The sequence below is a fragment of the Neoarius graeffei genome, chromosome 6, assembly GCF_027579695.1.
Source record: "Neoarius graeffei isolate fNeoGra1 chromosome 6, fNeoGra1.pri, whole genome shotgun sequence".
In the NCBI taxonomy this organism is placed as follows: domain Eukaryota; kingdom Metazoa; phylum Chordata; class Actinopteri; order Siluriformes; family Ariidae; genus Neoarius; species Neoarius graeffei.
In genome coordinates this window covers 107,308,958-107,333,420 of record NC_083574.1, presented here as the reverse complement: position 1 = coordinate 107,333,420, position 24,463 = coordinate 107,308,958, and the positions used below count along the sequence as shown (strand labels likewise).

Below are 24,463 nucleotides of genomic sequence, written 5' to 3'. Positions count from 1 at the left end.
GGAAGAAGACCACCTCATTTGCTGTTTTTATTTGAGTATATGTTAATTTACCATGCAAACCTCAAATAATAAAACATGAGCATAAGGGAATAACACATTTTATTACACTGTAAAAAATCCCAACTAAATCGCCCAACAGTTTGAGCACTGAAACACACTCTGACTCCGAGCTGCTGTCCTGCTCCTGCTGAGTGGTGGGACGGGGTGTCGGGATGTCCTCGTCCTCATCACTGAGCATGGCACAATGGCCTGACAGCGATGATGGCATTGCAGTGTCCTCACTTCTGAGCGTCGTTAGCTGAAACATACATGAAAATTAGCATATATAATATTAATTACAGGTGGCACGGTGGTGTAGTGGTTAGCGCTGTCGCCTCACAGCAAGAAGGTCCTGGGTTCGAGCCCCGGGGCCGGCAAGGGCCTTTCTGTGCAGAGTTTGCATGTTCTCCCCGTGTCCGCGTGGGTTTCCTCCGGGTGCTCCGGTTTCCCCCACAGTCCAAAGACATGCAGGTTAGGTTAACTGGTGACTCTAAATTGAGCGTAGGTGTGAATGTGAGTGTGAATGGTTGTCTGTGTCTATGTGTCAGCCCTGTGATGACCTGGCGACTTGTCCAGGGTGTACCCCACCTTTCGCCTGTAGTCAGCTGGGATAGGATCCAGCTTGCCTGCGACCCTGTAGAACAGGATAAAGCGGCTACAGATAATGAGATGAGATGAGTGACAAGAAAGTCCATACATGTCAACCGTTTGTCAATCAAACCTGTATAACCAACCTTTCAAAATCCATATTTCCCTTATAAAATCCGTATAAGATGCAAATTAAAATAATTTACCTAAAATTTGAATGATAATTAACAATGATATATCCCAGTTACTTTTTATTCAATATTAATAACAATAAACCTTCAGAATGAATACAAAGCTCCAATGTTCGACAAAAACACAGTGTTATCAGGGTATTAGTCAGGAAAATCTGTTCGTAAAATTACGTTATAATGACCAAATACAATGAAAAGTATTTTTCCAGTCTCACCTGTGAAAGGTAATCTCATGTGATCTCGTTTGGACGGTAAACCTGTTGGTACAGTTAAACGCAGCACATGAATGAGGCATCTTTATTCTCGGCTACTGTCTAGACGCTATACCAGAGACGGCTGAAGAATCTCCACTTTGCCACATCCAATATGGCGGCGAGGATGACGTATGATTCTACGCAGAAGGCGGCGTCTATGTTTATATGTCTATGACTTCACGGTTGGCGGGATTCTCGCAATGCGGTGTGCGCATGATCAAAAGTGGAACGAAGTCTCGCGACCACAAGATAACGCGCGATTTCATAAGACTCTTTACTGGCTGTCTGTGGTGTACAGTACGTTTGTAAATGTTATGCGCTCTTTTATCATCGTGGGAACTGATTATAGCTCTAAATAAATATTGAAGTTTTTTTAAAGAATCCGTATAACTTTATTTATACGCCCGTATACTACGTTTATTGAATCAAATCCGTATAAAATACGGACATTCCGTATAGGTTGACATGTATGAAAGTCATTACTGAAAAAGTCTGTATGAAATTCTGTGAAGGTTCAGAAAAATGTGGAAAATGTGTCTATGATGAGATCAAAACTGAAGATTTTGGACTTACCACAATGTGCTACAGAAACCCAACACTGAGAACACAATTCCCACTGTGAGATGTGGTGGTGGTGTCATGTTCAGAGTTACCCTTCTCCTGTGTACGTGTGTGTATGTGTGTGTATGTGTGTGTTAAAGGAGTTATGCAGTATGTTTTTTACTCGTGTGTGTGTGTTGCAGGAATGACACAGCATGTTTGCTACTGGTGTGTGTGTCTGTCAGTGGGTTTAATGTTATGGCTGATCTGTGTGTGTGTGTGTGTGTGTGTGTGTTGCAGGTATGATGCAGCATGTCTGTTACTGGTGTACGGTGTGTACATCGCAGTGTTGTGTTTTGATGTGAGGATCAGTGAGTATGTGTTGCGGCGTTTCAGTCCATGTTGTATGTGTTTGGGGAAGAGTGAGGCGGAGCTCTCAGAGAGACGGCCCCTCAGTGAGTGGAGCTACGACCAGGACCGTGATGTCACAAGTCTGCGAATCTCCCGCCGCTCGCGTACAGACAGTAGCATCTTCCACGAGGACGCATCATACTCACACCTGTCCCTCAGCTTGCATGGCCTTTCAGACGTGCCCCATGGTACACACACACACACACACACACACACACACACACACACAGATTTATACATAGATTTTACAAATACTTTTCAAACCTCTTAAGTTAGTCACAGTATTGATTGCATTCAAAGTGATGAAAGGATAAAACAGACAGTGAGAGAGTGATGATGTAAGAGAAAGAAAGAAACTTTGAGGGCTGTTACCATTAAAGTGATTTAAAGAGAATGATGAAAAAATAAGAAGAAAGTAAAAGTGTGGAAGAAAAATAGATAAGAATGAATGAATGAATGAATGAATGAAGAGAGTTTATTGGAGACAGTCCTGTATGTCTACATGATAGATCATGTTAATAAATTTAAACATTGTGTAAGAATGTGTTCAGCTGTATACCTGTGTGTGTGTGTGTGTGTGTGTGTGTGTGTGTGTGTGTGTGTGTGTGTGTGTGTGTGTGTCAGAGCCCCACAGTGTGTTCCGAATGCCAGACAGTGATGTGCAGCGTATATTTTGGGTGTTGTCTGTCCCTGTGTTGGTGCTGCTGTACTTTACGGTACCTGACTGTAGGAAACGGTTCTGGAAGAAGTTCTACATGCTGACGTTCTTCATGGCTGCTGTGTGGATTGCTGCCTTCACCTATGTCCTTGTCTGGATGGTCACCATCGTGGGTTAGTAATCTACAGCTACATGGTAGTGACAACATTAACGTGTGCAGAACAGAGGGTTCTCCAGGACCAGGGTGGAGAACTAGGGCTCTACAGTTACAGCTGGAATAGAATTATATACTCCTGGGACATTAGCAGTACTAGTAACTCATGCAAATAATATATTATTATTATTATTATTATTATTATTAAGTCCTGCAGTGTTCACATGATTCTCAGTGTCAGAAACAGTGGCTTTACTGGAAAATGCACCAGGAGCCTCAAACACTGAAAACGAGTTCACACACTTTTATGCCGTCAGGATGAAAGAGAGCTGAACATCATCACCGCGATTATAAATGCCTCAGGTTTATTAGAGAAACAGAACTGAGGGCAGAACAAATTCTGTTGCAAAGTGCAGCACTGTTTAAGTTTTAGTCATGATACTGTGTTCCTGAACACACACACACACACACACACACACACACACACACACACACACATCACATGCTCTACTCCTCATTCCAGAGATTCTAGCTGTGTATCCTGAGGGATTGTGGGATTACAGTTAAAGATCATGTGATTCCCACGGCCTCATGGGACAATAATAGGATTATTTTTTCAGAAAAAGTGGTGCAGACTCGTGTGTGAGAGAGAGAGAGGGAGGAAAATGTCAGTTCACCGCAGGCTGCATGCCCTCACAAGACTGTGTGTCCTACTGAATAACTTTGGTTTCATCACAGTATTAAACACTGAGCTGACTCTCTCCTCAGTGCCCCCCAGTGTTCACACTAACACACTGCAGTTCACGCATAATAAACACTTAATGGTTTAAACATCCACCATCTTTAACTCACATGTTAACGTGACATTCTAATCATTATTATTTTTTATTTCATCTCCAAACATAGAGTTCAGACTGCTTCATATTCACTGTGTGTGTGTGTGTGTGTGTGTGTGTGTGTGTGTGTGTGTGTGTGTGTGTAGGAGAGACACTGGAGATCCCTGACACAGTGATGGGTCTTACAATGCTAGCAGCAGGAACCAGCATCCCGGATACAATCGCCAGCGTGATGGTGGCTCGAGAGGGTAAAGTCTATTTTTAATTCAGTAAGCAAAGATTAGTTAGAGGCCACACCTCCTTCCCTGAGACTAACAGGTACAGAGGCCACACCTTCACAGACAATGAAAGGAACAGAGGCCACGCCTCCTTCACCGAGACTGACAGGTACAGAGGCCATGCCTCCTTCCCTGAGACTGACAGGTACAGAGGCCATGCCTCCTTCCCTGAGACTGACAGGTACAGAGGCCACACCTTCACAGAGAATGAAAGGAACAGAGGCCACGCCTCCTTCCCTGAGACTGACAGGTACAGAGGCCACACCTTCACAGAGAATGAAAGGAACAGAGGCCACGCCTCCTTCCCTGAGACTGACAGGTACAGAGGCCACGCCTCCTTCCCTGAGACTGACAGGTACAGAGGCCATGCCTCCTTCCCTGAGACTGACAGGTACAGAGGCCACACCTTCACAGAGAATGAAAGGAACAGAGGCCACGCCTCCTTCCCTGAGACTGACAGGTACAGAGGCCATGCCTCCTTCCCTGAGACTGACAGGTTTTATCTTTATAATAATACATTAGTAATAGTGAGTAGAAGGTGGCATTGGATGTGAAGAACTCAGCAGTCAGATGTTCGGTTCCTCATGTGTTTCTCAGGTAAAGGAGACATGGCCATGTCCAACATCGTAGGTTCTAATGTGTTTGACATGCTGTGTCTGGGCCTGCCGTGGTTTATAAAGACAGCGTTTGTGGAGCCGTCGTCTCCGGTGGTGGTGAACAGTACGGGTTTGGTCTTCACCACCTCCTCACTCCTCGTCTCCATCCTCATCCTCTTCATCGCCACTCACATCAACGGCTGGAAGCTGGACAGGAAACTCGGCACTGCCTGCTTAGTTATCTACATAATTTTCGCCACGCTGTCCATCCTCTACGAGCTCGGGATCATCGGGAACAGTCCGATCCAAGTCTGTGGCGACTGACCTCAGAGCTGAACCTGGAAACCTGCACCATGGAGAATTCCTGCTCTCAGATCAGCCTGAACATACAGGGTTCACACAGAAGATCAAAAACCCTGCAGGTCACTGACCTCAGATCAGTGTTCATTCACAACAGCTGAGACTCCTGTGAACACCTGGGTCTGTTTCACTGACCTCAGATCAGTTCCTGTGGTTTATGCAGAATCAGCATTCACACTTCACTCTAGACTTCATTTCTTTTTGTACAGAAAATACTGATCTCAGATCATTTATAACCTTTCAGGGTTCTTTGAGAACCTGAGGTTTATAAATGCCCCTGACCTCAGATCAGCCTGGACACATTCACACTGCACTGGGAACAGGGTTGCTGATACACACTCGCTCAGCACTGGGGTGGTTTAATCTCCTGAACCACTTCAGCACTTTCGACTGTTTATTCACTTTATAAACAATTATTTAATAAAAAGAAAAAAAAACACGGTGTCAAACTGCTGGTTTCTTTATTTTTCTACTGATTGAAACCACATGAAAAATAAATGTTAGTGTTCAGCAGTAAGCGGTGCTCATGTGTTCACAGCTGATTTATTTATTTCCTTCATCATCCCATCACCAAAGGTGATCTATTTACTGATAGCTCCACCCTTCACATGGGCCACTCAATGATCTTTATGAAGAAATGAATGAAAAAGAATGAAAGGAGGAAGGAAAGAGCAAAACAAGAAGAGCAAAAGAATAAAAAGGGGAAATGAACAAAATATGGACAGACCAAAAACATTAAAGAAAAAGATAAAGGAGTCGGTGTGTCACAGCAGTAGAGGGCGCTACAGTACTGTGCTCAGAGACAGGAGGAATAAACACTACTCGAACACCACTAACAACGACTGTCTCTCTCTCACACACGAAACTGAAGGCATCACATTTGATTATTGCTTGAAATAATGCAACACTTTCTCAAAACATTAGGAAGCCCGTTCAAAAACTGACAAACTGTGTGTAGATGCTTTTCTGCTCATCATGGTTGTAAAGAGTGATTACAGGAGTCTGAACATCCTCCTCTCATCACCAGGCTGGGTTTGTTTGTTTTTAAGTTTGTGTAAACTCAAGAGTGTTGTATGTGAAAATCCCAGGAGCTCACCAACAACTATTCAACTCATTCTGATGTGAACATTAAATCCAGGTCCAGTTGATGATTCTCTGGTGGCTCCTGAGCTGTGGAACGACTTCAGTCAGCCGTTGGACCAGAGAGCTCGTCCCAGGACTCAGTGTCGCACAACGCTTTAGTGGAGATCACACCAAAGGTCCACAGTTCTCATAGGGCCAGGTCTTGCAACAGAGATGATGCTGACAGATTGAGGTGGATCAGCCAGGCTTCGAGTTGAAAACATCACTCTGAAGTTGATGATCAGAGATCTAAGTGGATGTAAACCTCATGCCCAACTCAGATATGTGAGAGTTTGTGGCATTTATGATGTGGGTCAGCGTTCCTGACTCTGATCCCCCTGAAACCCCCAGCTTTTTGGAGGTACAGCACGCTGTAGTGGTGTATATCCACACTACTTGGAGTGAGGCATTTCCGAGTACGATTTTAAAACACACATCACCCAACCAAACCTCATGGGCTTCACTGTGCCTCGACCGTCACAGAGGATGAAGTCACCACGCCACGGACACCGTGGGAGGGTTTGTGTATCGTGACCAGGAGGACGTCTATTACAGTAAACACGTGTCAAAGCTTTTCTCTTTTTAAACGAGTGATGACATCACTCCCCCCACTGTACACCCTGTACTTGTACATGTTCTCCAGCGGCAGGAGTTTTATCTCATTATGGTTTTACAGTCCTGTACTTTTCCACTCATTGCACTGTTACAGAATCAAGGTCATTATAGGAATGGGCGGAGCCTGTCCAGTTATTACCATGGTTACAGCAGCATCCCTGAAATCAATATCCTTACGCAAGCACCACGTTCAATCTACAGCTGCAAGAGAATCAAATTTGGACAGTTTATTAGAAAATTCTTCGAAGTAATAACCCGAGTGTCTACAGCGATCCTGTAGGGATCAGGATTAATGACTACAATTAAAATAAGACACTGTGCGTGGAGTGCAAACGTAATAAAATAATCAACACTTGAGCAGAACAGAGCGACACTCCTGTTATCACAGCAAAGTTGATTATTTTCCTGGAACAGCACATCTGAGTCCGTTTTCACCACAGCAATTTACCAACAAGTTATATTTATTAAAGAAAGACACCTCGTACATTTTATCCATTTATAGTCACATTTCCTGCTGTGGAATGGTGATGAAACCAGTTAGCTCCGGTTCTTACTGGTGAGTGTCCCGGGTGAACCATGTTACAGTTTAATGTACAAAGAAAAAAAAAAACAACCAATGCATCACAGCTTTCTGTTTTAGGGCCAGGATCTTCTACTTCACTACAAACCTCACTCAAGTTTTAGAGCTTCCAGCCTCGACATTATTCAATTTTATTTATGAAACAGTGTTTTAATAAAGGACTCCGTCACAAAGCAGCTTTACAGAAATCTGAACAATGTTTACATTAAAACTGATCAATTTATCCATCATGAGCACGTGCAGCCACAGCCATCTTCATGGTTACTATGTGGTTCCATCTACAGAAAACTCACAGCGATCTGCACGCGTACACACACACACACTGCATCAGCTGAGATGTGCTAAACATGTTGTGTTAGCTGCATTAGCCTTTCAGTCAGAGTTCCACAACAGAGCCGGAATTAAAAATTAAAAAGTTTATTTCATTTCGTCATTCAAATAAACTGATGCACAAATTAAAAGAGTTTACAAAAGAAAAGGGAAAAATAAGAAGTAGTCATGGTGTATAAGCAAACATCTCATCTATGGCCAGGTCTGCTGATTCATTGTAGTGTGTGTGTGTGTGTGTGTGTGTGTGTGTGTGTGTGTGAGTGAGAGAGTCTGTGTGTGTGAGAGAGAGAGGAAAAAAAAAAAAACAGTCCAAATATTTAGAAAAAAAAGTGTTTCTAAAACAAAACAAAAACTCTTAAAGGGATGAATGTGGACAACGGGATGGTGTGCGTGCGTGTGTTTAGGCGTTACGGTCGATGCGCACATCCACCTCTCGGCCATTTATTTTGGTTCCGTTCATCATCCTGCAGGCCTGCTCAGCGCTCTCGGGAGAGTCGAACCGCACGGTCCCACAGCCCTTAGACTTCCCGTTCTCCATCTTGATCTCAGCATACATCACCTGACCTGGAAAAAACACCACACACACACTTTTATGGTGCTTCTTCGTGTACTTCGAGCTCTCTGGCTCCTTTCAGACAGGAAACACTGCTGTAGACTTTTACACTTAAGGGTCCGTGTGTTTCTATAATACGGATAAAAACATCTCACTTTTAGAATTCCTAGAAATTACTCCATACTCAGTAGAATCTCAGAGACACCCACACTCCTGCACTCACTCACCACAATGGCTGAACTTCTCCTTCAGCTTCTGCCATGTGAGATCATAGGAAAGCTGTGTGAGGGAAAACAAGCTTCATTAACATGTGCGCACACACACACCTGTAGAACACTACAGTGATGTAAAAACAGCCCATAAACTCACAGGTACTCACATTTCTCACAAATATCTGGCATCCTCCCTTTGACCCCGCTCCTCTATCTCCACCTACGTGACCTGAGCTGCCTCCGAATTGGCTGAAGCTGCGGCTCATTTCCATATTCCCACCCATCCTGTCAAACCCACTCATCCGGTCCATTCCCATGTTCCCCATTCCTCCTACACACACACACACACACAGTTTAGAGAAACAGTTTAGAAATGTGACTTTAATAAAACTTTAGGCTTTTTAACGTTAAGCTGTGGGTTCAGTCACTGTAATTTTATTGCCTGGTGAATTGGTTTTATTTAATGGAGGATGATTCACTTTGATCTGATGTATGAGGTGTTCTCCACATTGTATTTTTAATTATGGAAAGATATCTAGTGCACCATGTTCTGAATCGCAGGTCCCCTAGTAAATATGACCAGCTGTGCAACCGCTGGCCTCAGACCCTCCACTGCACACTCGGTTCATTTTAAACATGCTCCTTACTGCAGTTCAGATCATATCCAGTAGGGGGAAAGCTGAGCTCGTATTGCAAGTGTGCACGCATGCGTGTGTGTACCTAATCCTGTCCCTATTGGGCCCATGCTAGAGTTCCCCATTCCTCCTCCTCCTCCTCCTCCTCCTCCTCCATATCCTCCCATTCCTCCACCTGACAGAGAAAAACAACACACAGTGTGTGCACACACGTTTGTTTCAGATATGAAAATACTCTCATATCTAAAAATACTCTCATTGCTTACCAAGTCCCCCAAACGACTCTCCAAAGGATCTGTTCATGCCCATATCACTGCGCCCAAAATCACGGTCCATCATCCCCATACCAGACCTGTACATATCTAAACACACACACATTAAAAGATGCAGCAGAGATTCAGAAATGTGGTGCGCACACACACACACACACACACGTGTGAGAGACTCTTACCTCCCATCCTGCCCATGGGTGTCATGTCTCTACCTCCAAATCCACCCAATCCAACTCCATCCATCCCTCCAAATCCTCACACACACACATTAAAGGGTTAGTGTCAGGCTGGATTTAATTTTAAGTTTCAAATAATGGACTGCAACTCACCTCCCATTCTGTTCATTCCTCCGAACCCACCTCCATCCATCCCTGAGGAGACAGAAATGAATGAGGGATGAGCAAACAAGAGGAGGAAGAGAAACAGCACACCGCTGGAGGAGCCTCTTACTCCTCTCTGGCTGTATTCACACTCGACATGTGCCTTGCCCGAGCACGACTGCGCCCTCCCTGTGCACACTGCTCCGGGCCGGAGCGCACTTACATCACAATACAACATTCTGTGTTGAAGAAACACGCTCTCGGAGCACGACAGAGCCGATCATTTTGTGGATTATTTGGAAGGGGTTTTCGGCGAGGGGACACATGGCCCTCCCACATGCTGTACAGACTTATTAGTTAGGCAGAGCAGTGATTTTCAGTAAACCGTACTGCAAGCAGAAGGAGATTGTTACAGAGTCAGCTGAGGTGGAGAGGAATCTGTAGCATTAAAGGTGTCATTCCACGACAAAACGTTTAATACTGGCTCTTTTTGAAATACCATAGGTCACGCTGAGGTGCATATGCATGCTGTACATGAAAATGTTCTTCTACCCCCATCCCCTGTATCAGCCCATGAACGAAAACAGAAGGAAAAATGAGCGAATCAGAAAAAGCCCTACGAACTTACGTCACTTCGAAAACTAGTATTCAAGGCCTCGCCCATAACCCACTGGAGGGAGCGTCACAGTGCTGTTAGCCAATCACAAGCGATATGTTTACATGTCATGAATATTCATGAGTAAGAGCTGAAATCCTGTCGTTCTCTCCCACCCACTCCTCCACCAAACTAGAACAGCCTGAAACAGGAGAACCTCAGCTTTTTCTTTTTTCACCAAAACTGGCTCACAGGGCGTTCATTCATCCTAGAGACCACCGCACAATTAATGAAAAAACGATGCAATGACACCTTTAAGGATGTATACTGGACCTGTGTACCCTACAGCACAGCCTGACAACTCCCCTTCATCAACCAGGGGAGAACCACACCCAAATATTCTTGATAGAGGTGAGAAGTGCATGTGACAGCAATCAAATTCTGTGCACTGGCAGATCACACTGACGCGTACCGTGCTTGAGCTCACATCTCCTGAGCAGGCCGGCTGCAGTGAGCACCGAGCAGTCACACAAGACGGATCTCGGGGGTTAAAAGCGCTCAGGCGGGCTACGGATTGCCTAGTGTGAGTAATAGGGCTGAACGATTTTAAGAAAAAATTGAATTGCGATTTTTCTGGCAGATATTGCGATTTCGACCACAATTTTTTTTCTTTAAATCAAGTTTCAGTGCAAATTAATTAATACAATGAATTCCATAAAGCTAATGCAAGAATGAAAACTGAGGTCAACAGATTTCAAATGTAGGCCTGTTTATTAACATTGAGTGCCTGAGGAACAAGTTATAATAATTTAAAATAATAAAAAGAGAGCCATCTTTCTTAAGTAAACTTTTGCTTCTTTTACTTTTCCCATCTACAACATATCAGACATAAAAAAAGGTTGATCAATGGCTCAGCAGCATCAAAATATTGCACTTTTGTAAAAGAACGTAGATAAGCATTATAAATTATAACTAGAGCCAACAATTCCCCTGTGGGAAATAAGAGTGATGCAGTGGCTGTAGCAGTCGCTATTGCAGGCCCCTCCCTCCTGTGTGTGCGCGCGAGTGTGCGCGAGCAGCCCCTCCCCCACCTGCGCGCTCAGAGACAGAGAAAGCGCAGTTTCTCCTCACAGTGCTCCCTCCAAACAACAGGGATTTACACGAAAACAGAAGGAGATATTCACAAGATTCTTTCACACTGAGTGCCACAAGGCTTTCCTGAACGTAATTTTTTGTCTGTAGTGTAAAAAATGAGGACAATTTATTGATGAAACAAAACATGGGTCAGTTTAGGAGCACTGAGAAAAAACGCGGCTTTGACGATCCCAAAATCGTGTTGTCCGAGATTGCGATTTTCGGTCGAAAACGATAGATCGTTCAGCCCTAGTGAGTACACCCTTAATGTAGTCTCATTAAGGGTCACAACAGTAAACTGGGTTCATGACCAGAAAGTGTGTGTGTGTGCGTGTGTGTGTGTGTGTGAGAGTGCTGACCTCCAGGACCCATGGAGCCCATTCCTCCTCCACTCAGACGGTTGGTGTTGATTGGTTGCCCACCAGGACCCAGACCCATCCCGATACCCCCCAGACCTCCTGTTTTACACACACACACACACACACACAGATCAGAGACACTACTGATCCTGAGGGAAGCTGCAGCATTACACTGTAGAGATAAACCATTTCAGATAGACATGAGAGAGAGAGAGAGAGAGAGAGAGAGAGAGAGAGAGAGAGATAGATCTCTCCGTCCTCATAGTAATCAGTTCTGTTCAAGTCTGTGCACTAATGTGGAATGAGAACATGTGTGATGTGGACATGTGACAGATGTGCGTCATGTCTGATAGTGTACACTGAGTTTCAGATCTCTCTCTCTCACTTACTTGGCAACTGAGGGGCTTTATCACCCGAGCGGAAATCATCAGGGGGCAAAGACTTATCATCCTGAAATAGTCACACACACTTATCAGAACAGAGTTCAGTGCAGTTTATCAGCTTAACTGATTTTAAAAAAAAAAGCCAACCCTCACCATTTTGACGTGCATCTGTCTGTCGAACAGCATCTGACCATTAAACATGGCTGTGTTACAGTCAAGGAGAAAACAGGAAGTGATGTCACATGCCTTGGCTAATACTGAGCACTTAAGAACTCCTTTTGATGGTGTACTGTTCTAGGTATTTAATTAGCACTGTGTGTGCCAGCAGAATGCTGGGTCACAGGCTGGGGTGATGGAGTTCTTGTCCTGAAGTTGGTTATTTCCCTTTAACGGCACGTCCCCATGTGTTTTATTCCTCTTACACCACAACAGCAATTACTATTTGTCTTTATTAAAATAATTAATTTTTAAAAATGATTAAAACACTGTACATTTTATCCACTACACCAGGGAGTCTTTACGTAAAGGTTAAACACCAACTGACAAAACATCGATTGCACGTTTTTAATCCGTTTATCAGCAGAGCGTCCGCTGGACTCGCCCCTGCGCATGAGCTGCTACTATCAGAACGAGTGCATTAATATAAACCTGCACTACTGTCAGAACTGCTGTTAGAGAGAATTCATCAACACCTTCTGACCAGAGCGCAAGTTTCAACAGTGCTGTGAAATAAATATACATCATCTCACACAGTGCAGTGCGTGTGTGTAGGATACAGATGGCCTGCACAGCCTCCAGCGGCTGTTCAAAGGTGACTGTTCCCATTCCTCTGCTCTTCCCGTCTTTATCCTCCTTCACATCAGCTCTCTTCACCACTCCAGCCATGCTGAACACCTCCTTCAGCTTCTTCCAGCCCACCTTAAAGTCCAGCTGAACGCACACGCACAAAAATTCAACTTACAACACAGCATAAGCAGAATATTGCTGTGTCTGTATGTATTTAATGAAGTGTGTGTGAGTGTGTTAACACATCATACGCTGCAGTGAACATGAGAAACAGTAAGCATGTCCTCACGTTAGCGACGAACACCGTGGAGCCGAGTCGGCCATGCTGCAGAGCGCTGATGATGTCATGGGGGATGTTGGGGTTGTTGGAGATGGAGGGAGGTAGGTTGACCTGGCCTGGCCCACCATCATGCCCCCTGCCCCCGGGGTAGCCACCTCCACCTCGCTGCAACACACGTCGTGCATGCTCTCCATCTGGGTCCTGAAGAGAAAAAAAATATATCACATCACACACACCAATTTAATTCTGTAAGACATTTCCCTTCAGAATAAGGCCAGGATGATTTACAATACACACACACACACATTGACCTACAGCCCTGAAACACACAGCTGAGCTTTATGTTCATTTTATAAGTTTGGAGGATAATCTTTATTACACTGCGGTCCAATCTGATTGGTCAGAAGGTGTGTATTACTGCTGTATAACAGCACGGCTCAGACTGTAGCTTCAGCTGGAACAGGAACGACAGGTTTATAATAATACACTCATTTGAATATTACTATAATATCGTTTCTATAGTAACAGCTCATACACAGGGACGTGTACAGCTCCATGTAATCCAATACTAACGGATAAACATTCAAAAATCAATATTAGTTCTTACATAATTTTCAAAGGAGGTTCAGAACGAAGTTCTCTTTACAGTCTTATAAAACATCTCTGCACTCTGTGTGTGCGTTAAACACCTCTTTAATGTTCAGGGGTCGGCCATTGAGGTCATGCTTGTTCATCACCTCGATCGCTTTCTTCACAAACTCCTCATCTTTGAACTCAACCACCCTACAAACACAAAACAAATGAATCCCCCCTGCCTGTGCGTTTCCATGGTGACGCCACACTGTTCATCAGTGTAGCTGCTGTAAATATTTTCAAAGTGCATGCATTTGTTTATATTCAGGACGTCTGGTACTTACCCACAGCCCTGTCAGCAGTAGAACAGAACCCCACACACACACACAACGTCAGAGAGGAACACACACACACAGGCGACATTAGAACAAATCCCACAGTGTGCACATTAACACACAATTAGATCAATCATGGTCTGAATCGGATTAAAATAAAATTTAAAAAACACAGAGATGGACACCACAGCTGGACAATGAAGCACGTTATAACAAAGCAGTGCAGGGCTTGTGAAGAATTATGTATAAATAAATAAGAATTTCCTCTTAATGTACACATTCAGTCACTTAATTCCCAATAAAACACCAGGTCCAATCATCAGGTTTGTCTCTCAGGCCAAACAGGAATCCACCAATTAAAAAGTATAGCCATGTAAAATAGGTTAATGAGGAGCTAAAAAAGTCAAAACAAAACCATTTCCAAGTCTAAAAGTCTTCATCAGTAATAAATCAGACAGGTAACCAACAAATAAAGAGCTGTGTGTTCCAGTCACGGTGCTACACATGAGAGAAGAAGCCGAGTTTACAGCCTCTACAGCACTTACCCTTGACTTTCCTTCAGCATCCTTAAACAGCTCCACGTATGTAACCTCACCAACTACATGAGACATACAAGAGGGGAAAATACCAAGAAACACACACATACACACACACATACACACAATGCATTTAAAATCACAACAGCACCACAGTGCTGGGACTCTTCACACTACAGCTAGAGAAACCCACATTAATCAAATCACATCACATCAACCATCCAGGGCCAAATCTCCTCCCAGCATAAACACACTGTACTGTAAAGGACTCTCACACACACCAGCAGCTCCACACACAACCACAGCACTGTTAAAGTGACCGTCTACCTTTTACCTTCTCATGGAACCAAAGAAAGATCAAATGTGTCAACAGATTCATCACTTTTATCTCAGAGCTCTTTTACTAAACACATACACACAGCCAGATTCATCTGGGTAACATTTCAAACCAATAAATAAGTTTAAAAAAAAAAAGTGTTGAAGTCCTCCACAGCAGAACAGAGAAGCCTGTCCACACATACGTGTGCATGTTTGTGTGTGTGTGTGTGTGCACGTGTGTGTGAGAGAGAAGTGTGAGGCTCTAATCGCAATGTGTTACCTTTCTCTCTCATTAGATCTTTAATTGCCTGCCACTTCATATCATAAGGAATATTGCTAATGAACACGCGGTTGCGCTGAGACGACTTCTTGTCCCCCGACCCCCCGTGTCGGTCCTTATAGGGGTGATAACGACTGGACTTCCGACCACTAGACGATTTCTCCTTGCCCTCGGTTTTGTCCTTCTGGTTCTCCTCTGCATCACTACACACGGAACAAAAAGCACATTTATAAGCACAGTATCCATCTGCACTGCTTTATAAAACACGTTATGCACTTTAACTCAATAACAGTGATGAAAAACTTACAGGAAATACAGACAATGGACACAAATTAACAACTAAAACATGCAAATGGGACAATTACATATAAATATAAACACTAAATAATAAAATGCTCAGTTTTTTTTATGAAACTAAAACAGAGCTCATTAGTTGCGTCACGGCTTTAGTACATCAGTTATTATTCCACATTCGTATTCCAGAAAGGCCCGCCCCCTGCGCTACGATTGGCCAATAGCTCGCGTCATTCATTCGTATATCAGCGAATCCTCGTCCAGAACATGGCACGCTACCAGCCAATCAGGGCGAAGGAGGCGGGATTTGCCGAATACCGGCGGGGAGAAAATTCAATGCGTAACTGTTAGCTAGCAACCATTGTAACCTAGCCAACAAGCTAATGCTAACTCATACTATTAATCCGACCAGCGATACATTCTTAGAGAACACTATTTTAATACAATTTTTGCTATTTAAAACCAGAAAGGCCGAAATGTAAGCCAAACAGTATTTATTTTATTCCGAGCGCGCTACCGACGTGACTCTCCTCAGTCTCCATTTTATTGTTAGCATGGAAGCTAATCCTCAGAACCCGGGGGAGAAATAAAGCCGCGTTTACGTTTTGACGCCATTGGTGCTCTCCTGATGCGTCTCGGCGTCGTCTTCGATCGGAGACGCGTCTGGAGATTCTTCCAGTTCGACCTTGATGTCGGGCTCGGGGTTATTCTCAGCCATGATGAGTTCTGCGGGCTTTTTCTGCGCCTCTGTTGAAAATGCCTCCTTTTCACTCCCACTGAGTCTGCGCAGTAGAGCACCGCTGCGGCGAGATCCCCCCTCCCCCGCGCGCGCTCAAGTATCGCGAGACTTCCTGAGAGAAAACACGAGAAATTCAGTTTAACGCTAAACCCAGTGATCCGTCATCTGAAACGTCACAGTTACCTTGTTACCAAGGAGACGTGACTGTCAATCACTATGGCACACCCACACCATTATGATCATGTGACCGATGAGCTTTTGAACAGTTTAAGTATAATTTATTTAATTGTCGATAAATGATAAATCTTTATTATCACTTCTGAAGCATGGTTTTATTTCAGTAAGGCGGTGGAGAGCGTCACTGGGCCCTGGGGCTCTCACGCTTTAGTTTTCAGCTCACTACATTTGCACGCACAGACTATTCCGGTTTCTGAAAAAGACAATAAATTCCAACTGATCAGAGAAATGTGATGAAGGAAAGTGGTGGCAGAGAGATGGTGTATTGCTGAAGGAATATTTCTCCTGAACGAAGAAGAAGACTCGAGTACTGGGACAGTTCAGACCAATATATTTGCTGAATATCAATGGAAAATTTTTGTTTGGAATTGTGGCAGAAAGAATAATCAAATTTGCGACAGACAACAGGTTCATTGATCAGTCAACTCAGAAGGCTGGGATTCCTGGGTGTATGAAGCATGCATTTGCAAATTGGGAGGCAATTCAGGAAGCCAAGATTGGAAAGGAGCCCTATCAGTGGTATGGCTGGACCTTGCTAATGCCTACGGCTCAGTTCTGCATAGGGTGATCAGTCAGGCAATGGAGTTCTTCTGGATACCAACATCTCTGAGGAAGATGCTGATACAGTACTATGACATGTTCAGAATGAGATTTACAATGGGATCATTCGCTACCGATTGGCAAAGGCTTGAAGTGAGGATAGCGGCTGGGTTTACAATATCAGTTATATTATTTGTGCTGGTAATGGAGATGCTGCTGCGATCCTGTAATGCCACTAAGAGCATTCATGGATGTTATTACCCTTCTTTCAAAACAAGAAATGACAACAGGAAGCATTCTCAGTCTGTTGGATGAGCTGATTGTGTGGTCCAGAATGAAATTTAAAGTGGGGAAATCCAGAAGTGGGCCGCACGGTGGTGTAGTGGTTAGCGCTGTCACCTCACAGCAAGAAGGTTCTGGGTTCGAGCCCCGTGGCCGACGAGGGCCTTTCTGTGCGGAGTTTGCATGTTCTCCCCGTGTCCGCGTGGGTTTCCTCCGGGTGCTCCGGTTTCCCCCACAGTCCAAAGACATGCAGGTTAGGTTAACTGGTGACTCTAAATTGAGCGTAGGTGTGAATGTGAGTGTGAATGGTTGTCTGTGTCTATGTGTCAGCCCTGTGATGACCTGGCGACTTGTCCAGGGTGAACCCCGCCTTTCGCCCGTAGTCAGCTGGGATAGGCTCCAGCTCGCCTGCGACCCTGTAGAACAGGATAAAGCGGCTAGAGATAATGAGATGAGATGAGAAATCCAGAAGTGTAACTTATGTGAAAGGTGTGCAAAAGGAAGTGCAGTATAGTATCGGAGGAGAGAAAATACCAATGGTAAGGGAGAAACCTGTGAACAGTCTTGGACGATGGTACAAAGGGAAACAGCGATAGAAACCAAAGTGTAGAGATCCAACAAACTGCTGAGGACGGTCTAAAGGCGATTGATAAGACATCTTTGCCTGGGAAATTTAAGTGCTGGTGCTTACAGTTTGCCCTCTATCTATGTCTGTTGTGGCCACGAATGATGTATGAGGTTGCTGTATCAAGAGTTGAAAGAATCGAACAACGGTGTAATATGTATGTCCAGAAATGGTTAGGACTTCCGAAATCATTAACAACTGCTGCACTCTAAGGAAAAGATGGCCCTCTGAAGCTACCTCTGGCATCCATCATAGAAGAGTATAAAGCTGGGAAAGTTCAGACTGTGGTGACATTGTGCTGTTCAAAAGATCAAGAGATACGTGATAACCCACCAGAAGTTCGATCAGGAAGAAGATGGAAAGCTGAAATTGCAACAGATGAAGCGATTAGCCAGCTGGAACACAAGGACATAGTTGGGTCAGTGCAAACAGGCAGTCAGGGACTTGGAGTAAGAGCATTTAAACCTTTCAGTGTAAGCCAAAAGGAGAAAAGAGTCGCAGTAGTTAATGAGATTCGAAGGCTGGAAAATGAGAAACGATATGTGAAACTGGTGCAATGCAGCACACAAGGACAATGCTTGCAATGGGATTCATATGTCATTCCAAGGAAAACTAGCTGGAAAGAGATTTGGGCATGGGAACCAGGGAGAACTTTTTTCTGATTACAGTGGTGCTTGAAAGTTTGTGAACCCTTTAGAATTTTCTGTATTTCTGCATAAGTATGACCTAAAACATCATCAGATTTTCACACAAGTCCTAAAAGTAGATAAAGAGAACCCAGTTAAACAAATGAGACAAAAATATTATACTTGGTCATTTATTTATTGAGGAAAATGATCCAATATTACATATCTGTGAGTGGCAAAAGTATGTGAACCTTTGCTTTCAGTATCTGGTGTGACCCCCTTGTGCAGCAATAACTGCAACTAAACGTTTGCGGTAACTGTTGATCAGTCCTGCACACCGGCTTGGAGGAATTTTAGCCCGTTCCTCCGTACAGAACAGCTTCAACTCTGGGATGTTGGTGGGTTTCCTCACATGAACTGCTCGCTTAAGAAGAAACCTTTATTTCACATGCACACTTCAAGCACAGTGAAATTCATCCTCTGCATTTAACCCATCTGAAGCAGTGGACATGCGCACACACCCAGAGCAGTGGGCAGCCACACCAGAGCGCCCGGGGAGCAGTCAGGGGTCAGGTACCTCGCTCAAGGGCACTTCAGCCCAAGGCCGCCCCACGTAAACCTGACTGCATGTCTTTGGACTGTGGGGGAAAACGGAGCACCCGGAGGAAACCCACGCAGACACAGGGAGAACATGCAAACTCCACACAGAAAGGCCCTCACCGGCCACGGGGCTCGAACCCGGACCTTCTTGCTGTGAGGCGACAGCGCTAACCACTACACCACCGTGCCGCCCAGGTCCTTCCACAACATTTTGATTGGATTAAGGTCAGGACTTTGACTTGGCCATTCCAAAACATTAACTTTATTCTTCTTTAACCATTCTTTGGTAGAACGACTTGTGTGCTTAGGGTCGTTGTCTTGCTGCATGACCCACCTTCTCTTGAGATTCAGTTCATGGACAGATGTCCTGACATTTTCCTTTAGAATTCGCTGGTATAATTCAGAATTCATTGTTCCATCAATGATGGCAAGCCGTCCTGGCCCAGATGCAGCAAAACAGGCCCAAACCATGATACTACCACCACCATGTTTCACAGATGGGATAAGGTTCTTATGCTGGAATGCAGTGTTTTCCTTTCTCCAAACATAACGCTTCTCATTTAAACCAAAAAGTTCTATTTTGGTCTCATCCGTCCACAAAACATTTTTCCAATAGCCTTCTGGCTTGTCCACATGATCTTTAACAAACTGCAGATGAGCAGCAATGTTCTTTTTGGAGAGCAGTGGCTTTCTCCTTGCAACCCTGCCATGCACACCATTGTTGTTCAGTGTTCTCCTGATGGTGGACTCATGAACATTAACATTAGCCAATGTGAGAGAGGCCTTCAGTTGCTTAGAAATTACCCTGGGGTCCTTTGTGACCTTGCCGACTATTACACGCCTTGCTCTTGGAGTGATCTTTGTTGGTTGACCACTCCTGGGGAGGGTAACAATGGTCTTGAATTTCCTCCATTTGTACCCAATCTGTCTGACTGTGGATTGGTGGAGTCCAAACTCTTTAGAGATGGTTTTGTAACCTTTTCCAACCTGATGAGCATCAACAATGCTTTTTCTGAGGTCCTCAGAAATCTCCTTTGTTCGTGCCATGATACACTTCCACAAACATGTGTTGTGAAGATTAGACTTTGATAGATCCCTGTTCTTTAAATAAAACAGGGTGCCCACTCACACCTGATTGTCATCCTATTGATTGAAAACACCTGACTCTAATTTCACCTTCAAATTAACTGCTAATCCTAGAGGTTCACATACTTTTGCCACTCACAGATATGTAATATTGGATCATTTTCCTCAATAAATAAATGACCAAGTATAATATTTTTGTCTCATTTGTTTAACTGGGTTCTCTTTATCTACTTTTAGGACTTGTGTGAAAATCTGATGATGTTTTAGGTTAGCCTGGCAAGCCAGACTAAATGTGAATATTTAGTCTGGTCTCGGTTGTAGACATTTCCGACAGGTGTGGGTAGGAACAACCCGTTGTCTTTCAAACTGTCTCTGTGCGTATAGGCCAATGCTCTGACCAATCAGTGCAACAGTGACTGTGACGTAGTCAGAGCGACAGAAAGCAGTGGGGGAGGCCTTGAAATAAATAATTTTTCAAAATGCATATTAATTAATAAACAGGTTCTAGATATTAAGAAGTTTGGAGATAATGACCACAAGTTTGGAGTCTGTACCACATACTTAACATACACTCATTTTTTTTCAAGTGTTTTTCATGGGTTTGCTTAAACTGTTTTTGAGAGTTTTTATTTAGTGGTGTTTGGTGAAATAATTTCCCTTAAATTTAAAATAACAGGAAAATAAGAAAAAATCAAAAAGTAATGTTTCAAAGCTGTTTATTAATTCTTCGTACTGCACAAACTAGCCCCATCCTTTTGGCTACGAGCGGAGCCAGCTGGTAGATCAGACTTTTGCCATAGCCGGTTGGCAAAACAGCGAAAACGTCCTTCTTGAAAAGGAATGAGCGGAGAGCCTCTTCCTGCTCATGTTTCAACGAAAACTCCAAGTCTAATTCTTCTAAAACTGATTCCAAAGTGGAGTCAAATGCGCGCTGTTCACTAGCCGTAGCCATCTTTCCTGTTGCGCTTTCTCCAGCGTCGCGCAGCTTTGTCGTCACTCCTGCAAAAGCCCGCCCAAAGAATCCAAACAAAAACCTTGCGTTGTGATTGGCGGGCACGATTTGATGCCCGGGGTGTTTTGTTGATATGGTGCGAGGCTAGACCCATTCGCTAGGCAAAAATATTTTTGGCCGCTAGGCAGGTGGGTCTAGTTTACTTGGCTAGTTTTAGGTCATATTTATGCAGAAATATAGACAATTCTAAAGGGTTCACAAACTTTCAAGCACCACTGTACACACTCATAGAACACACATATGACACACACTGCAACACACACATATAACACACACTTGCATATAACACACTCACACATAACACACACATGACACACATTGCACTGTAACACATCCTACACCAAATCTCTCTGTCTCTCTCTCTCTGTCTCTCTCTCTGTTTCTCTCTCTCTTTCTCTCTGTCACTCTCTCTCTCTCCCACCTGCTGCTCATCTAGACTCGCTTCTCCTCAAACACTCATCCCTCCACCTTTCTCTCTGTCCGTCTGTCTCTCAGTGCTGTGATGGAAATATTGATTAATTCCTTGTGTGACTGTCTTGTTTTTTTTCTCTTCCTTATTTTTCACCCAGATGCTCAATGACAGCGTTTAATCAGCCGCCGTGCAACAGGTACAGCAGCATCGTTGTGTTTTCTCTCTCTCTCTCTCTCTCTCTCTCTCTCTCTCTCTCTCTCTCTCTCTCATTAGCTGTGTGGCTAAAGTCAGCCTGGAATGCAGTGAAGACTGTCGATGTAATCTGTGGTCTGGAGATAAACGCCTGTTGGTTTTGCGACAGAGTCCATGTTTGTGATCATCATGTTGCTATTCTGTCATGCTGAAATTAATGAATATGGCTTAATAGCATGTTGACTTTTGCATGGCTGTCGGTGTCAGACACACGAATGCTATGACTTCAGAGAAACCTAAAGAGAGAAAAAAAATCCTCATATTTTACTGTTATATAGTAATTTGATCATTATACAGTAATACAGTACCAGAAATCACGGTAAGTGTTATTAAATTGGTGTTTTTATCACTATGCATTGGATTTAGTGTATTTGCTATTTAGATCTGAGCAGTCATACTGTTGGTGCCAGACAGCTAGAGAAAAAGATATAATATCTGTATCCTTGATTGTGATATGCCAGTAATCTCTGAAAATGTATTGCTGATTTGGTGCATTCATTAATATTCACTTAATTTAGCAGGTTTGAAGGTTTTTTGTTTTTTTTTAAATCAAGGGTTGCAACAGGAACTGGAACTAGAGAGGGGCTTAGACAGGGACTGGGACAGGTTTATGGGCTGAGACAGGGACTGGGACAGGTTTATGGGCTGAGACAGGGACTGGGACAGGTTTATGGGCTGAGACAAGGACTGGTACTGGATTATGGGCTGACACAGGGACTGAGACTGGTTTAAGGGTTGAGACAGAAACTGATAATGGACTGGGGCTTGAGCTAGGGACTGGGACCAGATCAGGGACAAGATAGGAACTGTGATGGATCAGGGGCTAAGACAGGGACTGGGATGGAAGAAAAGATGAGACAGTTGACTGGGACTGGACTATGGGCTAAGACAGGGACTGGGACTGAATTGGGATTAAGACAAGAACTGTGACAAATCAGGGGCTAAGATAGGTACTGGATCATGGGCTGAGATAAGGTCTAGGACTGAAGAGAGAGTGATACAGGGACTGGATCAGGTGCTAGGACAGGGACTGGGACTGGATCTATGTTGGGATGGGGACCGGGACTGCATCAGATGCTAGGACAGGGACCGAAACTAGACCAGGAACTGAGACAGATATTGGGACTGGAAACAGATATTGGAACCAAAGAGACAGAGGTGGAGACAGGCACCAGAACTGTATAAGTGATTGATACAGGGACAGACACAAAAACAGGATCTGAAGTAAGGGCTTTGCTCCTGTCTCTGATTTTGATTGAATCTTAGCCCCTGTTCCTTAGCTGGATCAGGGACAGGATTAGAGACAAAGACAATAACTGGGCCTAGGATTGGCCAGGGACTAGGGACAGAGGCTAACACAACATCAGTGATGGAGCTTAGGGTGACACAGGATCAAGTACAGAACCTGAGACTGTCCTGGCTTTGATCCTGTGTTAGTCATGTGATCAAAGATGGGCTGTAAGGTACATAGGATACATATGATCAAGGAAAGAGCTTGGGGCTAACACAGGAACAGGGTCAGGAGCCAAGGCTAGGATAAAGGGCTGAGACAGAGAAGATCAGAGACATGAGGCAGAAACGGGGCAAAGACTGACAATGAGCAGAGACTGAGGCTGACTTTGGGTCAGGGACCAAAGCCAAGAATGAAATAAGATTGAGGTCTGGAGCTGTGACTGACACAGGATTAGGGACAGGGGATGAGACTAACATCTGGTCAGGGCTCAGGTATACACACGGCAGGTGCTGGGACTGAGGCAGAATCAGTTACAGGGACGAAATAAACAAAATATTCAGATTCCTTTTTACTTGATGCTAATGATTGTGAGAATAACTTATGTGGTTGTCTGTCCTTTCTCTAGGTATTCTATTGAATTTGAGCTCCTCAACATTTTCAGGATGAACTGTGAATGTGGTGATGATGTGTAGTGTGCATTATAATCACTCATTTGTGAGCGGCAGTGAGATGATGGTGAACACTCTGACTCTGGAACAGAAGACAGTGTTTGCCTTCGTCCTGATGCTGTTGGTTTTTCTTGCTCTGCTGATTGTCCGCTGTTTCCGGATCCTTCTGGACCCTTATAGCAGCATGCCATCCTCGCACTGGGGAGATGGACTGGAGGGGCTTGAGAAAGGGACGTTTGAGTATGCCCTCACTTGAGGACATTCCATAACCTGAGGCCAGACCCCCTTATCAGATATCTCATTTTCATCCAAAATGGAAGGCTCATCTGAAGTCTCAAACTAACTTGACATTATAGCCTTATCTGTTGTCATGTTTGTACCTGAAGCCACACCTTTCCTGAGGTTATACCTTTATCTTTGGCAATGTCTCCTGTGTGAGATTGCACAAGTTTATGAGACCATCCTCTAAGGCAAAGGTTTCCAACCCTGATCTTGTTGAACCCCCTGTCCTGCACATTTAGTTTTTTTTTTTTTTCCCAGCTATAAAAAACACCCATTTCTACTCAGGAAGGAATGTTAATTAGCTGATTAGTTGAATTGGGTGTTTTGGGAGCAAGAAAAATATTAATATATGCAGGACTCCAGGATCAGGGTTGGGAACCTGGGCCCTAAGGGTCATTCACAGCTAAAAACACATCCAAGGACATGTGATTACCTGACACCACAATTTTAA

The 24,463-nt window shown here is 44.0% G+C and overlaps 3 protein-coding genes across 3 annotated transcripts in view; 2 read left to right on the top strand and 1 right to left on the bottom strand.

Annotated features, from left to right (window-relative positions):
• The window catches only part of slc24a5 (solute carrier family 24 member 5), a 31,611-nt gene extending 26,354 nt beyond the window's left edge, over nucleotides 1-5,257 (top strand). Inside the window, exons 6-9 of the mRNA XM_060923086.1 lie at nucleotides 1,913-2,211; nucleotides 2,648-2,854; nucleotides 3,818-3,919; nucleotides 4,547-5,257. Coding sequence (XP_060779069.1) covers nucleotides 1,913-2,211; nucleotides 2,648-2,854; nucleotides 3,818-3,919; nucleotides 4,547-4,869 — 931 coding nt within the window. The 3' untranslated portion in view covers nucleotides 4,870-5,257. The remainder of the gene's footprint in view (nucleotides 1-1,912; nucleotides 2,212-2,647; nucleotides 2,855-3,817; nucleotides 3,920-4,546) is intronic.
• A 2,366-nt stretch (nucleotides 5,258-7,623) lies between these two features.
• On the bottom strand, nucleotides 7,624-16,211 carry myef2 (myelin expression factor 2). Its single transcript, XM_060924315.1, has 17 exons — nucleotides 16,020-16,211; nucleotides 15,124-15,326; nucleotides 14,535-14,587; nucleotides 13,999-14,006; nucleotides 13,771-13,864; nucleotides 13,091-13,282; nucleotides 12,792-12,945; nucleotides 12,169-12,218; nucleotides 12,022-12,082; nucleotides 11,633-11,731; nucleotides 9,554-9,595; nucleotides 9,404-9,478; nucleotides 9,219-9,314; nucleotides 9,038-9,127; nucleotides 8,485-8,648; nucleotides 8,333-8,384; nucleotides 7,624-8,116 (listed from the first exon to the last, which is right to left on the bottom strand). Exons 1-17 carry the CDS (start codon nucleotides 16,133-16,135, stop codon nucleotides 7,953-7,955), a joined length of 1,713 nt encoding a protein of 570 aa, XP_060780298.1. The 5' UTR covers nucleotides 16,136-16,211; the 3' UTR covers nucleotides 7,624-7,952.
• Nucleotides 16,212-23,746: 7,535 nt separating this feature from the next.
• ctxn2 (cortexin 2) lies at nucleotides 23,747-23,999 on the top strand. Its single transcript, XM_060923085.1, has one exon. It carries the CDS (start codon nucleotides 23,747-23,749, stop codon nucleotides 23,984-23,986), a length of 240 nt encoding a protein of 79 aa, XP_060779068.1. The 3' UTR covers nucleotides 23,987-23,999.
• The last annotated feature ends 464 nt before the right edge of the window (nucleotides 24,000-24,463 follow it).